The sequence below is a fragment of the Mauremys reevesii genome, linkage group 23 (genome assembly GCF_016161935.1).
Source record: "Mauremys reevesii isolate NIE-2019 linkage group 23, ASM1616193v1, whole genome shotgun sequence".
Lineage (NCBI taxonomy): Eukaryota > Metazoa > Chordata > Testudines > Geoemydidae > Mauremys > Mauremys reevesii.
In genome coordinates this window covers 15,052,745-15,070,203 of record NC_052645.1, presented here as the reverse complement: position 1 = coordinate 15,070,203, position 17,459 = coordinate 15,052,745, and the positions used below count along the sequence as shown (strand labels likewise).

The 17,459-nt window shown below is 42.6% G+C and overlaps 2 protein-coding genes across 5 annotated transcripts; one reads left to right on the top strand and one right to left on the bottom strand.

The window, feature by feature from the left end:
* Positions 1 to 797: 797 nt before the first annotated feature.
* On the bottom strand, positions 798 to 7,755 carry RSRP1 (arginine and serine rich protein 1). 3 transcript variants are annotated; one of them, XR_005590777.1, is made up of 7 exons: positions 7,409 to 7,745; positions 6,338 to 6,396; positions 4,432 to 5,076; positions 3,911 to 4,065; positions 2,603 to 2,686; positions 1,546 to 1,780; positions 798 to 1,465 (listed from the first exon to the last, which is right to left on the bottom strand). XR_005590777.1 is itself a non-coding variant. In XM_039511416.1 (6 exons), exons 1-6 carry the CDS (start codon positions 7,495 to 7,497, stop codon positions 1,604 to 1,606), a joined length of 1,209 nt encoding a protein of 402 aa, XP_039367350.1. In that variant the 5' UTR covers positions 7,498 to 7,744; the 3' UTR covers positions 798 to 1,603. The 3 variants fall into 3 exon arrangements, 2 of the variants coding, with proteins under 2 accessions (XP_039367350.1, XP_039367351.1); XM_039511416.1 differs by having other exon boundaries at positions 798 to 1,780; positions 7,409 to 7,744; XM_039511417.1 differs by lacking the exons at positions 798 to 1,465; positions 1,546 to 1,780; positions 2,603 to 2,686 and adding an exon at positions 2,923 to 3,092 and having other exon boundaries at positions 7,409 to 7,755.
* A 226-nt stretch (positions 7,756 to 7,981) lies between these two features.
* On the top strand, positions 7,982 to 15,952 carry TMEM50A (transmembrane protein 50A). Of its 2 annotated transcripts, none has more exons than XM_039511419.1 (7): positions 7,982 to 8,139; positions 9,587 to 9,698; positions 10,474 to 10,586; positions 11,163 to 11,230; positions 12,291 to 12,383; positions 14,629 to 14,689; positions 15,546 to 15,626. In XM_039511419.1, the coding sequence occupies exons 2-7, from the start codon at positions 9,606 to 9,608 to the stop codon at positions 15,589 to 15,591; spliced, it is 474 nt and encodes a 157-aa protein (XP_039367353.1). In that variant the 5' UTR covers positions 7,982 to 8,139; positions 9,587 to 9,605; the 3' UTR covers positions 15,592 to 15,626. The 2 variants fall into 2 exon arrangements, with proteins under 2 accessions (XP_039367353.1, XP_039367352.1); XM_039511418.1 differs by having other exon boundaries at positions 7,990 to 8,257; positions 15,546 to 15,952.
* Positions 15,953 to 17,459: the final 1,507 nt, after the last annotated feature.

Here is a 17,459-nt window from a genome sequence, read left to right as displayed (position 1 = left end):
AACACTACGTTAACTTGGTTTTTGCTATTCACCTTACTACTTTTGCTTGTTTTAAAAATTCAGAGTGGAGGCCAAAATTACCTAGTCCAACCTCCTAGAAAGAGGATAGCCTGTATTAAGTTGCACAACTTTAAAGCAATGACTGATTTTGCCATTGTTCTTACATTCTGAATTTTCTATTTCTGTGGCTTCCACAGGTGGGAGGTGCAGTAAAGCTGCTCCTCCCCACACTGTATGCAGAAGTTAAGCATTCTTTCCTCTGGCTATTCACTGTAGAATGTGAGTGACAGCATCCTGTTTTGTTCCATACTGAACTGGTATTTTTTGAAAATATTTCTTCCCCAACCAAGACAACAGTACTGGGATCTCTCTCCTTGTATAACACATCTTTCCATAGACTAAGCATTGGTCAGCCAAGGGAAATACAACTAAGACTACAACTTGTTTGCACTACCTAGATAAAGCAACAGCTACTACTACTTAGGGAAAGAGTACATTAAAAAAGTTTCCACACCAGAATATTCAATACAAATTTTATTGTGCAAACCCTTTACATGAATTCAAGTTTAGTCAGTCCCCCCTATCCTCCCCCCCACAAAAAAATCACAGTAAGTGTTATGAAATACCCATAAGCCCTAGGAAGTAATACTTGATCACACTTTATACATCAATGCTTCAAATGTCAAGCTGGCACATGTAGATCACTGGTATAGGATCAGGACTGGAAACAAAGTAAGATAATGTAAACTTCCTCACATCAATATATCCTTACTGCTTTGAAGTCCAGGGGATCTGAGTAAATTTTATTACCACCATTTTAGATCTGAGTAGTGGTGATTTAGTCAAGGCTTGTTTTAAAGACTTATCACCAACAACAAGAACTGTGATTAAATGTCAATTTTAGAAGTCCAAATAGAAAGCAATATATAGTGGGACTGATTCCTTAAGATTAAACATGAACGACTGGGCCATAACTGAATAAGGATTCCTGCATGGCAATCATACAATTGTAATGCAAATATCTGCAGAGAGATTTAAGAAAGTGTATTCCAGAGAATCACTCAGAGCAGGATATGCATTTAACATTGTCAACTTGAAATCAAGTTGCTCCAACACCTGAAGTCTATTGAGGGCATCTGATTATTTCCTATTTGCTCTTTAGTACTTCACCATTCACTCAAAGCTAATTACATAATGCCAATTTACATCTACAGAGCTCAGACTAGAAACAAAGAGGGCAACTTCACAGTTCAACTGAATTATATAGGGCCTTAAAGAACAAAACAGAGGTTTTACTTAAACAATGCATTACAATTGTTCAGAACAGTGGCTGCTAAAGTAACATTGAGAAGAAGTTACCCACCTGTAATTTCTACTCCATTCTAGTGATACAAAAAAGTATTTACAAATATATACCTAAGATTCCCACTTGTAGTTTCTGGGCCATTGTGCTGTGTTTTCAGATCTGGAAAAAAAAATCTAACATGTCAAAATTAACATCTTTAAATACTTAAAAATATTCAACCAGATAAGAGGATTTCAGACCTCATTTCTGGAAGTAATGCATAATGCCAATAGTTCACAGGGCAGTGAGTGAAAGGTGCTAGCGTGCTCGGAAGGGTGCACTTTTAGGTGAAATGTTAAATAAGCCGTTTTCCTCCTTCATTGGAGCCCATTGCCCATAGGAATTTCTCTTTGTATCTTCTTTAACCAAGGATACAGCTGTCTCTTTAACAGAGAGACTTCCTGGTTTCTGGAGTACTGGCTTTGCCATTGTGTTCTGGGGGAAAAAAGTTACTTGTTAGAATATACTTTTTTTAAGAGTGAAATATGAAAAAAAGTGTCCACAATTGTTACCTACAGCTTTGCAAGACTATTTGTAGTTTCAGAGAAAAAAGCTTCACTGAAGCTTGCACTTGTAATTTTAAATTGCCATAACAAGGCTTTGTATTTATGAAGATGAGAATGATGCTTGCTATATAATCCAGATTTAATGAAGCCAAACTTGCTTTTTCACTAACTTCTGGTTTCTTGAGTGACCAGTTGTACAAGTTGGAAGGTCCACAACATTACAGCTTACAAATGTATTGCTTCCTTCTAAATGCTTTTGCCTCCGGAGAGCTTAAACTCAGGGTACGTCTACACTACCTGCTAGATCAGCGGGTAGTGATCAATCTATCGGGGATTGATTTATCACATCTAGTGTATACGTGATAGAGCAATCCCCGATAGCCATCGACTCCTGTACTCCACCATGGCAAGAGGCGGAAGCAGAGTCGACGGGGGAGCAGCAGCAGTCGACCGTGTGCCATGAGGACACAAGGCAAGTCAACCTGAGATATGAAACTTCAGCTATGAGAATAGCATAGCTGAAGCTGTATATCTTAGGTTGATCCCCCTCCCTAGTGTAGACCAGGCCTCAGTAATTATATCCCTACATTCCACATTTCTCTTGAATTACTTAACTATATTATGCATGGAGGGCTACTAAAGAGGGTAGTGAATTGAACTCAACTGACTTCCAAGGTTAGGTAGAATATACTACATAGGTGAAAGAATAAGTTGGAAATCAATATTGCCTATCTTAGAAATATGCACTTACATTAGGGCTGAAAGATAAGCCTTTCACTGCAGGAGCTCTCTCAGTTCCACTTTTGGTTAAGTCTGCTGTTAGTCTTCTGGATTGCTAGAGGAGAAGGCACACAGTTTAAACAGGATCACATTCTATGTGAATTAAGGAAACTCACTAGAGTATGAATATTCTAGTACAAGTTTTGTCTCAACTATTTAGATCAATAGTGGCTTTAAACTGTAAAGTACTAGAATGCACATACAGATCTGTGTTGAAAACTCAACTTGGGCATGTTTGGTATTTCTATCCACATAATTGTGTCAATGTACAACCTTATATCCATGCTCATGTTTTAGCTTTAACTAGGGAATTTATTTTAAGCATGGACTTCATAAACTGAAATGGAATGTTACAGCAAGTTGTGGATAAACTCTGCATATCCACCCTGCAGAGCTTTGGAGAAGGACAATAAACTTATCTGCAAGTGATGCAGGCCTCTTCTTCTGTAATCTCTCAACATCTGGAATATATTACATACATTATGAAAGGGACACCTGTGCCATTTATTTAGTTGTCCAAGAAACCCTTACTAAGTTTACTTTCTTTCATTTTGAAATACAAGTTTGGTATACGCTACTGCTATGTCGTTACTACTGTAGGTGTGCATTTGACCAGATGTAACAAACATTAACAGCCTTCTAGTGCAAAACTAGTTTAACCTGATTAAGTTCTCTTTTCCCTCCCCTAATTCACAGCAGCTAGAGCCCACAAGTTCCTTAATTACCACCAGATTTTCTTCATCAATGTCTGGAGATCATATTCATGATTTCTATAAGACAGAAATACAGTATGTAAAATGCATTTGGGGTCTGGGCATGGGATTTCTGGGAACAATCTGATGCATATGAAAAGGCTATACGACAGTTATCAAGCACAAAGATTAATCTTTACAAACGCCTATGGAACAGGCTTTGGCAAATAAGCCTTTAATTGTTTTCGGGCAAAAGAGATCAGCCAACATAATGGGCACTTCCCTATTAGGCTTGACAATTCTCTCTCCTTCCTCACATATCACTACTGGAAAGTTGGTAGGCAAACAACAAGAACCACCATCTAAGATTCCAAGGTACTCTTCCAGCTTTGGCAGGTCTACAAAAGGTTTTCGGCAAGTTTAAAAACTTGGATGTTTCGTTTCATAATAAAATTAGTATTCAAAAATTTAAAGATACTTCGCAATGAAAAATTAAGGCTAGCACAGCTTTTCATGCATGTCATTTCAGTAGTGTAGTTTTGAAAAAAGTTTACCTTTAAATCAAGATTACTCCAGTTTATAATTACCTCAGTAGACTCAGCAGAATCTTCACTTCTGCATTTTCCACCATTTGTCTCTTTGGATAGGCTGTAGACTCTCAAGCTAGCTGGCAAGACTACGTTATCTGTTCCCAGGGCTTTTGCAGCATTAGCCTTTGCAATTTCTAAGAGCTCCCTCCTATCTACATAAAAAAGAAGAAACATCTTCTGTAACAGTAATCATGGCATACTGACTCACCCAAAAAGAAACACTGAGTCCAGTGCAAAGTCAGTTTACCCTGGAAAAAGTATGTTCCCAAACTAGTGTAAATTTAGAGAGATACCACCCCCTTTAAACTGTAGTTTATAAAGATGTCAATTACAAAATGTACAAGGGTAAGCAATCCAATTCAGATACTCAGTTGACATTCTAGGACAGAACTACACCCGAATTTTAAAATTCTATATAAATCTAACAGGAAAAGTCTACAAATGAGTCAGTCTTGAATTCTATTCCTTCCCACCCATGTTACGAAGCAGATATTTGTGTTCAGCGAGTAGCAGAATACCTTTTTCACTTAAGCGCAGAGGTGTTCTGCTACGAGATCTTGTTCTTGATCTGCTTCTCCAGCTTCTGTAAGCCTCAGGGTATATGGTTCTCCCAAATCCATAGTATCTTCGGCCTCTTGATCGTGATCTGCTTCTTGAAAAGGATCTTCTATAATATGGTCTTCCACGAGACCATGATCTTCCATGAGACCGGGACCTGCTGCGTGATCTATACCTTGGAGGAGAACGGTGGTATCTCCTGTAGGTTCTAGGATAGTACCTTCCTCTGTATCGAAGGCTACGTGATCTTGACCGACTTCTGGAATATGATCTTGAGTATCTTCTATGCCTTCTGGAACCATTTCTTCTAGCTCGTGATCTTGATCTGCTTCCAGATCTGCTCCAACTCCTTGAGGAAGTTGAAGAAGTGCTTGAACTGGATCGTGAACTGCAAGATGATCTGCTAGATGACCTTGAAGATGATCTGCCCCGACTAGTTTTGGACTTTGAGCGAGAATCTCTCTCTTTTGGTGAGCTGAGAGTTAAATCATCCATGTAATTTGTCATATCCTCTGTCTTTGTGTTTGCCTGCATTTTCTCTGTGACAGTGCCTTTAGAAATTATATCTGTTTTGACTGATGTTCTAGAACATCCCGTTTCAGTTCCTGTTTAGAAAAAAAATTGATTTACGATTTATTCTTTGCCAACACAAACCAAGGTCAACTTGAAACTTGTGTCTACTATACTCCCTTGGGATAGCTACAAGTGAAAAGTTCAATAGCTATTTTGCAATTTTTTACCTTCTGCCCTAGACAGTTCTATTTACTGCTTCTACTTTTTCCTTTTAGTCAATTTCTTCCTGGCTTTAATCACACACACTTCTCATAAATTAATGGTTTCAGAATGTGGCCAAATTCTCTCTCAAAAGCCTACTGCTGATATGCAAATATATTTGCACATGCAGACAATTTACATGGCATCAAGGCTAATGAAGTGCATATTTTCATTGTATGACTTGTGCAGATGTCCCAACAAACTATTTTCAGTTTACAATGGACCATTTTAAATGAAAGAAAAGCATTTCTGTTGTGAAATAGCAGTTTCTTCTGAAAGAAGTTGACTACAGTCAATTGTACTGTCATGAATACAATGCCAGTGAACAGATCAATTCATATGCCAAATACCAGAAATTTGATAGTATTTGTTATTTGAAAATTTAAAATACTAAATACGAATAGCTAAGATGGCTGCCATCATATACCAGCAGCCATTTTAGTTCTACAGTTATTAAAATGGTACTTATAAATACTTCTCTATCTCCACCTTCCAAATCCCCTCTTGGATAGGACTGTGCCACAGTCTTCTGATTAAAGGAACCCCATTCAAGCCTGGCATTTGTATTTAGTGTTCACCAAATACAGAAGTTATCCAGCAAATTTTAGGACTTTCTGGAATATATTACTGATAAGTATGAAATTTTTAATGTCAATTACATTTATTTCCTTTACTATACATATAGAGATGAAAAACTGAGTTTGCATATCCCACCTTGCCTTTAAATAAATGCCAAGCTCACAAGTCCCAGAACAGGACATACCTAAATCAGGAAGCCTGCAATGAAAGCTAAGCTCACTGTGCTGAGTGCTGTCTACAGAGAACAGCATATCTTCAAGCGCCAACAGGTTCTCTGCATTGTACAGAACACAGGCACAGTGCACCTGCCAGGAAAGCCGACCTGCTCCACTGCCTGACTTGGGTGCATCCGTTGGCAAGGAGCAAGGTACCAGCGCTGGCCCAAACTGGGCACAGTCACAGTCCATGACACGACAGACGCTAGTGCGCGGAGAGAGATCGAAGGCATTACGGACCAGGAAACGAGCCTACCTAACTGTGAGGTGAAAGGAGACACCGGCCACAGGCACTTACCGCTGGGGGCCGCGGGACTTCCCTGCTCCTGGCTCCCGTGGGGCACCACCCTGGGGCTCCTGCAAGAGACGGACACACGAACGTTCGTCACCCCCCGGCTCGAGCCGAGCCCCCCCCCCATACCCGCCACACACACACCCCGGCTCGAGCCGAGCCCCCCCCCATACCCGCCACACACACACCCCGGCTCGAGCCGAGCCCCCCCCCCATACCCGCCACACACACACCCGGCTCGAGCCGAGCCCCCATACCCGCCACACACACCCCGGCTCGAGCCGAGCCCCCCATACCCGCCACACACACCCGGCTCGAGCCGAGCCCCCATACCCGCCACACACACCCTGGCTCGAGCCGAGCCCCCATACCCGCCACACACACACCCCGGCTCGAGCCGAGCCCCCTACCCGCCACACACACACCCGGCTCGAGCCGAGAGCCCCCACCTGCCACACACACACCCCGGCTCGAGCCGAGAGCCCCATACCCGCCACACACACACCGGCTCGAGCCGAGCCCCCATACCCGCCACACACACACCCCGGCTCGAGCCGAGCCCCATACCCACACACACACCCCGGCTCGAGCCGAGCCCCATACCCGCCACACACACACCGGCTCGAGCCGAGCCCCCATACCCGCCACACACACCCCGGCTCGAGCCGAGCCCCCCCATACCCGCCACACACACACCGGCTCGAGCCGAGCCTCCCCATACCCGCCACACACACACCCGGCTCGAGCCGAGCCCCCATACCCGCCACACACACACCCCGGCTCGAGCCGAGCCCCCCCCCCCATACCCGCCACACACACACCCCGGCTCGAGCCGAGCCCTCCCCCCCATACCCGCCACACACACACCCCGGCTCGAGCCGAGCCCCCCACCCGCCACACACACACCCCGGCTCGAGCCGAGTTCCCCCTCCCGCCACACACACACCCCGGCTCGAGCCGAGTTCCCCCTCCCGCCACACACACCCCGGCTCGAGCCGAGCCCCTTCCCATTTCCCCCAACCGCCACTCCCGCGGCACAAGCAGCCCTTCGACGACGCCCCTCCCTCGGTAACTCACTGGCTCCAGGTGGCCTGGTCTCCCCCACACGGATCCTGGGCCTGTGGCGGCGCCTGGGGGGACAGCCCTGTTTCATGGGTCACCGCCATAGCGGGAATAGAGAGGTCGCCGGACCAGCCCAGCCGCCACCTAGCCGCCTCCCCACACCGAGAGCTGGGAACCCGAACTGCTTTTCGCGGCGCAGCCTCCCCTCAGGGGCAGAAGCCCGATCCGCCTCTCAGCGCGAGCCGAGAGCGAGGGCGCGCGAGCCGCTACAGACCAGTCACCCCGCGCGCAGGAGCCTCAACACCAACTAACCAACTGCCAGAGTAACCCACACTGAGAAGGTTCGAGAACCACCACCCAGTTATGTAACCTGGAGAGTGGGGCGCATGCGCGGGCAGGACGAGAACTTTCTCCCCCACCCAGGCCAGAAGAACCTGAAGCGCATGCGCCAACTAGAAACGCCCGCGCATTGGGGAGTGCTGCCTTCCCCGACCCTTCTACGTACCATATCCTGGGGGCGCATGCGCAAGAAAAATCTTCCCCGTCGCGTTGCTGGCTTTTACAGCGCATGCGGGGGGGGGGAGAGGGGGGCAGCATATGGAGTTCCTGTTCCTCCTCCCGCTGAGCTTGTGATGGTCACACACCTGATCAGGGCTGGCGGCTGCGCATGCGCGGTGTGATAGACGGCGGTCGAGGCGGTGTGACGTCTTTCTCGGTTCTCCTCCATCCGGGTCCCGAGAGCTCAGGTTGTTTGTTTATTGCGTTGAGGGGGGCGGCGGCGGGTCCCCGCTGAGGGAGAAAAGAGCGCGCGCGCTGCCAGCCGCCAAGCCAACGGCTGCACCGTCTTGCTGCCCACGCGCTGGGGTAAGTGGGGACCGCTGGGGGGTCCCCAGAGAGCCCCATAGACATCCCTCCCCCCCCCCCGGGGCTGAGCTGCTGGGCTGGGAGCCCGGGGGGTGCTCATAGGCTGCTTGCTCGCCATTGGCTACTCTCAGGGCAGTGCTGGTGGGCATTGACTACTGGGGGTAGACAAGCCACTGGCTCCCCCCGCCCCCCATGTCATTGGCCATTGGTGCCACTAGCCATTGGCTCCCTGGGGGTTATCCATCACTGGCCTTCTCATCCTATTGGCTACCAGAGGGGTGATGGCGCTGGCCATTGGTCATCCCCATGCAGACAGTGGTTGGCAGGAGTGCGGGGGAACCATATTATGTCCCCAGACACTGGCATATTGTACTGTCATCCGTTGGCTGCATCAGGAGCTATGCTGATGGTCACTGGGTCTGCCGAGGGCAGCTGTCCACCACTGACACTGGCATGATTCTCTACATTCACTTGGGGCGGGGGAAGGATTGTCACTGTGGCTCAGAGCTTTGTGGCCATGTGAGCCAAGGCCCCAGGTCTCTGGTACCTCTCCCCAGCTGTGCAGGGGAAGGTGAGGCAAGCCAGCAGGCCTTACCACAGCTGCAGAAGGATGGGGAGAGCATTGTCTAGAGACAGTCTAGCTGCAGTTCCTAAAGCGATGGGCAGCCACAGGATGCAGAAAGCCCCATGTTGCAGCCTGTGCTTGGGAGTCAAGTATTTCCTGGGCAGTGAACAAAGGAAGCTGAGGCACAGTCATCACTCAGCAAAACATCACTTGTTGCTGATAATCTAAAATAATTACTGATAATCTTCCCATCCAGTATCTAAGAATGTGTGGCAAGCCAGGCCTATCTAGGTGTGTCAGATCCCCTGTCTTTTATCAGTTTAGGGACAGGACCAATGTTTGTATTGGTAGATGATCTTCTGTCAATGGATAAGGATCAGGGATCCATGCTGAATTTTGTCAGCTGTCTCTGATACCGTTGATCGTTAGGTTTTGTTAACCTGACTGCAAACCCTTGAGGGAGTACACTGGTCTGCCTGATAGTGGTTTCATTCTTATCCCTCAGAAAGACCCTAGAGAGCAATTTTGGGCAATTGCTCTTTTGCCCTGAAGTGTTGCATTTTGTCTCCTGCCTTGTTCAACTGTGTGTAGGGCCATTGCCATGGTTAATGAGAAGATAGTTTTTGACATGCTGATGATTTCTAGCTCTTTTAACAGTCTTCATAATCTTTATAGCAACTCCATGTTACATTGCATTTGTTTCATAGAAGTATGAGAAGATGCTCTTTGTGGGGGGGGAAAATAAAAATTGCTTCATCTTCTAGTTTTTCAGAGAGCTGAAAAATGTCTGGATTTCTTGAGACCATGAGATGCTCAGAGTGTGTTGACTGGGGAGAAAAGCGAAATACAATTGCATCAGTTGCTGCTGGTGTGTTGGTGTGTATAACTAACCATTTTTATATTTTATATGTGCTTTTGGCCTGTATGCAACAAGTCAGTACTGCACTGAAAATCACTGCTTAAGATACAAAAAGAACAACCTGTTAGGGCACATTGTGAATGTATTGGATATTTTGTGATTGTCTTCGAAGTAAGTTATCCTGAAGAGGATTAGTTTACTTAAGGAAATGGTCTGCAGGACCAAATAATGTTACAGTCCTGTGACGATCAGTGCTAAAATTCAGTTTGGTCTAATCTACATATGTAAGACCATTTTTTAACACCATCAGACAGTATAAAACACAATTTTTTGGTTGTTCTTGGTACTGTAGAAAGCCCCACGAGCTGATGAGTTAGCATATTTATGCCTTATCACAATTTGCCTGGTCTTTAGTCACTGCCGTGTCATACTTCATCCTTTATTCTACCCCATGCAAGGAACTTCTGATGCACCACAAAGTTAGTTTACAGCAGGGCTTCATTTAAATGAATTACAATGACATACTTTAGACTAGCTGATATATCAGACCACTCCACGTTTTTAAGAGGCTATTGTAAAATGATCTTTCTCTAGAAATTGTAAGTATGTGCTACTTAAGTTTTTTTCAGTTTCTTCCAATTTAGTGCTGCATGTATAATGACGACCCCCACTGACTTTAATGAAAACTAAATTGGCTTTATATAGGGTACTAATGTTAATTTTTGCTAGGCAACGTTGTAATGATGTTGCACTTAATCATGTCTATATTTTAAGTTGTTGTATTTTAAATAGTTTTTTACAGGGTGGTGGATTATCATAGATGCAGCTGTTAAATATCCTCAGATGGAAGACTTCAACCATTCATACCATGCTTGTGGAGTTATAGCCACTATTGCATTCCTAATGTAGGTGTAATTTCTTTACCAGTACAACCAACGTACTTTATAGAACTTGCATCATGCAGTTAATTATTTTTAAAAGTGCAGACTTTTATTCTAAACTGCCACAGTCCTATTTTACAGTCATAGGCCTATGTTCAGCAGTTAAATGAACATTATTTCTGCTGTGTTGAAGGGCGAGAAGTTATTATGGATTACAGCGTGGAGTATTTTTTAGCCATTTCAAGTGATTTAGGCACAAATCAGCATTGAGAACCACCCAGATATAAATTTACACAAAGGAAGACCCCCCCGCATATTCACATGGGACCCTGTTGACCTCTTTTTAAATGGTATGGCTTTTTTTAATTGTGTAGATTTAATAATTCTTCATATTTTTCAAAATGCTTTAATGCTTTTTTCAAATTTGAGCAGCTAAATTAACTACCCCTCCTTTTCAGAGCAACAGTTGGAGAAAATATTTATAGAGTAATAAGATGTCACCATTTTCGTACATGAAAATAGAAGAAATTACTCAGAAGTGTGAATTTTCTGTATAGTTTCACCTGTATTTGTCAACTGTATTCTGTTTTATTCATGCAGGATCAATGCAGTATCCAATGGACAGGTCCGTGGTGACAGTTACAGTGAAGGCTGTCTTGGGCAAACAGGTAAAAATGTTATAAATAGCATTATTCATAGAGCTATAGCTGTATAGTCTGTCCTATAATACAGTGCATCGATGTAGTTTAATTTATAATGCAAATTTAAAAGTGTGGCATTTGTATGTTTCTTGTCGTGCTGCTGGTAACCATTTTTTACCAAGTGTAAACTTCAGTGAACTTTTTTTTTGAGATGTGTGAGAACAACTAGCCTTTTTACATGATCCTGTTAAATCTGCCGTATTGGTTGCCACAACTGGTTTTGCCTGTCACTCACATAACTGTATCTTTACCACACAATTTGCAAGAATGGTAGTAGAGTTTGGTTTCATTCTTCTGCCAGCTGACACAATCCAATGATCATTTATAACCAAACTGTAATTATTTTGGCTCTTGTGTACAAGTTAATAATTGGCTATTATATTTTCCAAATTATCACTGTGTAACTCTTGACTTCTGCTGCCTAGGACTTTAATGCAAGTTTACATGGCATCCAAATTAAAATACTCTCGATGCCATAAACAGCTATTCTAACCTTCTGTATATGCATTGGGAGTGAATTTCACTCGTTGTAGAGGATAAGCACAAGACCCTGGCACCACTGAGCAAATATTTCCTGTGGAGGGGAGCACAGCACTTATATGAGTGTGTGCAGCCCTGGAGATGCAATAGTGGCCTCAGTGTGATTCCACTGCTATTCTGCAGTCTGCAGGGAGGATTTCATTACACCGCCAACCCTGGCTAACTAGGACCTCTCTGTCACAAAGCCTGTTAGGTCAGGTTGTGCACTGGTGGGAGTATCTTGCCATTAGAGTTTAGTTTAGAGATGAGATATTTATAGAAAATGTTAATTGCTCTTTGAAATGTCAATGGTAGTAATTTATGCTGTCTCATGGATGAGAGCAGATAGAATTGGGTTGCGTGCAACCTCTCTTTTAATATGGATTTAAGATGTGTATTTGTATATTGTACACAATGCTAGTCTCAGTCTTGAAAGATGTGATAACTGTATAAAGTGTTTTGAAACAAGCAGATTGAAAGTCACATAATATATATGTGTATTTATAAGGTGCTCGCATCTGGCTGTTCATTGGTTTTATGATGGCTTTTGGATCTCTGATTGCTTCCATGTGGATCCTCTTTGGAGGCTATGTTGTTAAAGGTAAGATACAATACAGATCTTAATATCATCCTGCTTTGGTTTACTGTAATAATATTTTTAATGAATGAATGAGTGACTTCTTTCTGGATCAGCTCCAAGAAGGTCTATTTTTTAATATTTTTGGTGCCCTAAGCAGACTAACTGGAACAGGCCCATCCCATACTATCTGTACTTTATCCTCTTTCTGGCTTCTCTTTTCCTGTCCTCCTCCTTATCATCCGTGTTTCTTTCAGTATTTATCCTATTCTATTTTTCTCTTTTCTGAATTCCTTTTTCCTCTTGCAACTCTTTCTCTTCCTTTTTCACTCAACTTTTCCCAATGGTAATATTTTAGGAGATAAACTTTTCAAAGGGTCAGGGTTTTTTTTGTTATTTTTTAAGTATATGTTACTTTTAAAATGTCTTCTGTGTCATTAAGCCTTGAGTTGGCATCATTAAGAACTGAGGGCGTGTCTACAAAGGAAGTTACACTGGTGTCGTCATGCTGGTATAACTCCCTGTGTGGACGCTCTTATTCCAGCTTTCAGAGTAGCAGCTGTGTTAGTCTGTATCCGCAAAAAGATCAGGAGTAATTGTGGCACCTTAGAGATTAACACATTTATTTGAGAATAAGCTTTTGTGGGCTACAGCCCACTTCTTCGGATGCATAGAATGGAACATAAAGTGAGGAGATATATATATACATTCCAGCGTAAGAGTAGCTTTTTCCAGCATAGCTTAAACCACTTCCAAAGTGACACAAATGAAACTAGAAAAAGGCCCTCTTATGCCAGAACAGGTGTGTCTGCACAGGGGGTCATACCAGTATAACTATGGTCGTTTTAAATTTACACTTTACTTGATGTAACTTCTTATGTAGAGAAGCCTGGAGAAACCTGAGGGAATTGGAAAATGATACTGTTTGGGTCTTATATAGAGAAAAAATCATTTTATAAAATATAAACAAATAAAACCATGAGCCAGTTCCAGGCAGGAATAGCAGAGGTGAAGGTAATTCCAAACTTCAGCATCACAGTAGTTATTTTCTGTTAAGTAACCTTTATATTCTCTTCTTCTCTAGTATTGGTCACCCATCTGCTCCATGAATCATTTAGGCTGGGATTTCTGAAGGAGCCTTGGGGAGTTAGCTAGCCAGCTCCCTTCAGCACATTTGAAAACTCAGCCTTAAGATATAAGACCATTCCTAACTCTTTTGGTTCTGTTGTGTAGTTCTGTATATTGTACTGAGTTATTCCTCTAAGGTATTTGAGGCAGGGACAATGTTATTTGTTCAGCACAGTGCCATTTTTGTATGCCACTGTTCACATTTAAGGTGCTGTATAATCAGTTGATGATAGTCCCATGGGGTCACTGCATTTGTGATACATGTTTTGGTCTAGAAAGTGAGGTACGTCTGAGCTGGTAAACTAAATGTTTCTTCTGAACAGAAGGCTATTGTATATCTTGTGTGAAGTTGCCAGTGGGTTGGCTCTTATGCTTTCTCTTCTGTTGCACGCAACAGACAGATGGTCGGTGGAGGTTTATCATGTTAGCAAAGATAGAAATGGATACACTGAGACAAACTTCCATCTAATGTCATGATATAATAGCAAATGTGCCTAGGTGAGACTGCAATGACAGCAATGCCCTGAAGACCACTGTGCTCAGTTGGCTTGGATGTGGAATCCTGTTCATCCTACTGCTATTAAGCTATAAAATATTTTCTACACCTTTTTTTCCCAACTATTTTTTCCAAGTGTTTACAATGTTAACGGCCACGTTATAATTTTGCAGTCCTTATTGATTTTCCCCCAAGTACATTTCTTTTCCTGTTAGTTTGCCTCATCTAGTGTGTATCTATTAGTGTTCAGTTCTGGTAAGTACTTTCCTATCAAACTCAACTGGTTCCTTAAAGTTATTTGACAAAACCTAATCCAAGTCTCTCCAAACATGCTTTCTCTGCACTGAACTGATAATCTTTGAACGTGATACTGGAGTTGGGTGTTTCTAAAATACACCTCTACCCTGATATAACGCTGTCCTGGGGAGCCAAAAAATCTTACCGCGTTATATCGAACTTGCTTTGATCTGCTGGAGTGTGCAGCCCCGCCTCCCCGGAGCACTGCTTTACTGCGTTATATCCAAATTCATGTTATATTGAGTCGCGTTATATCGAGGTAGAGGTGTATCAGAAAGAGAGAAAAAGGATTTTGTTGAGAAAATAGAGTTCCGAAAATCTGATGGAAATTCTCTTTTCTTTTGTCAGAAAAACCACTAGTGTACCCAGGAATAGCTGTCTTTTTCCAGAATGCATTTATCTTTTTTGGGTAAGCCTGTTTTCCTTTGTTTATCCTTCTAAACTAGTGGTTTTCAAACTGTGGTATGTGAGAACAATCCTGTAATGGTGGACAACACATTTTATTTAGTAAGATTTGGCAATCTAATCAATTTAGAATCTCCTTTCAATTAAAACTGCAGCCATATTGGTATATGTTTCCTTTCTGTTGTGTGACTCAGAATCAAAGGTTTTCAAACGTGGGACACGCAGGAACGTTCAGGAGGGTGAGTGATGATGCCATCCCTGCGCAGTGGGAGTGGAGGTGTCACTCCTTTCCCGCACTCTCCCCCCGAACATTCCTTTGCACCTCCCAGTTTGAAAACCTAGATGCTGTTACTAAATGGAGGGCAGAAATCGGGGGGGGGGGGGGGTCATGTGACCCCATGTGCACCCCACCACTCACGTGTCACCTCTGCCTATCTCACATGGAGTTATGCAGTAAACTGCATTATTTGGAAAGGGGCATGCAGCCTAAAAAGTTTGAAAACAACTGCTCTAAACTAAATCTAGTTAGTTTTAATGGCCCACATTGAACATTAGGTATAAAATTAATCTATTCATAATTCCTTGTTACTGTTATTTCTAAGACAACCCCCACCCTCAAATCTTTTAATGATATGCATGTGGACAGACCTCCAGTGAAGTCAGTGGGGATCAGGGATCTTCCTATATGGATCTGCTTGCAGGATCAGAACCAAAATTTACTGACTACAAAAGTCTGGTTTATCTGAAATTTTATCTCCCAAAACTGGGAAATCTGAACCTGCTTCCTTTGAAGTTGATGGCCCTTGTATTCTTTGCAATAAGTTTACGTATTTATTCCTGTTTGTTTTATTTTTAAACAGAGGGCTGGTCTTTAAATTTGGCCGCACTGAAGACTTGTGGCAGTGAATATGTCCACAGAAGTGAATCAAGCCCTGTGATTTTTTTACGGCACACACCTGAGTTTGTTTTTTTTTGGCAATACGATTTTGTAAATGCTAGCTCGTAATTATTTCTGAGGATAAAAAGTAAAATATAAAATCAGGAGGCAATAAAATTTCCATTTTCTGTTTTGTTTAACTTTTTTTACTGTTCTTAGATGTTGGTTTTGTGTTCAAGCGTATTTGACTGAAATGTAAAACTAACAGGGAAAGTGTAACAATGGAAGACACTCTTGTGATATGTTTGTTACAAATAACTATAGAGGAATGATGGCTGTATTTAACCTGTATCTGAGGTCTAAAACTGCAATTAAAAGTACTTCAAAACATTTTTTATACTTATTTATTACAATATGGTATTTCCTGTATCTGACGATTGAACAATATAAACATATCTTGGATTTCAGAACTGTGTGGCACTTTTTCACAATGTATATTACACTGCCTCGTTTTGTTTTTATATGAAAATATTGGACCAGTCATATGAGACTATTCAAAAATTTACAATAAAAATAGTTATTGGTGTGTAAGAGTTCATAGAGATGCATGTTATTCTAGCAGCAGTACTCTCTGTGCTGTTATAGTTAATATTGATATTTGCTTTTTAAGTCCTTGTGTTAAACAAGAGCTGGACCAATAAGTGGTTGGGGGGGAGGGGTGTTGGGTTTGGTTCAAGGTCATTTCTGAAAAAATCAAAATGTCTTTGGGATAGGGAAAGAAGAGAGTGAATGACTCTGTATCTGGGTGATTATGACAGGCACCTGAGACTGGAGAGACCTCAGTTTAAGTCCCTGTTCCTATATTTATTTATAAAAAGTGCAACAGCTCCAATAGGAGAGACTTGCCCCAGGATATCAGTATCCAGGGGCTTGGCCAGGACACTCTCCTGATAGGTGGGAGAGAGAAGTTCAAATCCCTGCTCCACCTAAGGGGGAAGTGAACCTGCATCTCTGACATTCCAGGTGAGTAGCCTAAAACTTGGGCCAAAAGTTAAAAGGGAGGCAGCTGCCACCACTCCTCAAATTTTCTTTTCGCCAAAACTATTTGGCAAATTTGTGTCAAATTCACAAATAGTTTCAGGGCTACAAAGTGCATTTTTTTGGCATATAAACTATATGTCTGAAATTTTGCCTAGCGCTATTAAGTGATGCATAACTAGTCCATGAAACATAGTACAAGATACAATTTACCATGCAAGGAAGCAGAGTAAAATGCCTAATAGTAACTCTCAAACACAATAGCTTTTCAAACAGCCCAAGCACATCCTTCGGGGGGAGGTTTGTCAAGAAGCAGGGAACCCATTATCTGACCCAATTCTTACTTTATGGTTCCCTTAGGTTGTGCAGGTGTTTCTGGTGCCTTCAGATGTTGTTTAGGGCACAAACAAGGCTTCACAATCCCTGTCTATCCAAGGCTACTTTTGTGTGTTTTTTGTGTTAAGTACCGTAAATTCTCCCTTTAAGTATTGTTTGATCAAGGGATTCTAGTGGTTGGTCCCTATGACATGTTCCTCCAGCTGCCCAGGGGCAGGCCTGCTGTGGCAAATGCTCTGGCCTGATTTTTACCATCTATACCAGATACTACCATCTTTCTTTCTATATAATTCTGGGATAACAGATTGTTGAACTTTCTGATGAATCTCAGCATTTGTTTACAAATTTATTCCATTTAATACCTAGTATTTTTGTGAATCACAAAGACATTTAGATATCTGCCTATAGTTCTGGTGGTTTTTTAGCTTTCGCATATATATGTTTCAGTTGAGTATTTACATAGTTTAGTCTTTAATCACTGATTTTTGATGACCAAAACTTGTTTAAGTTGGTAAATGTACTT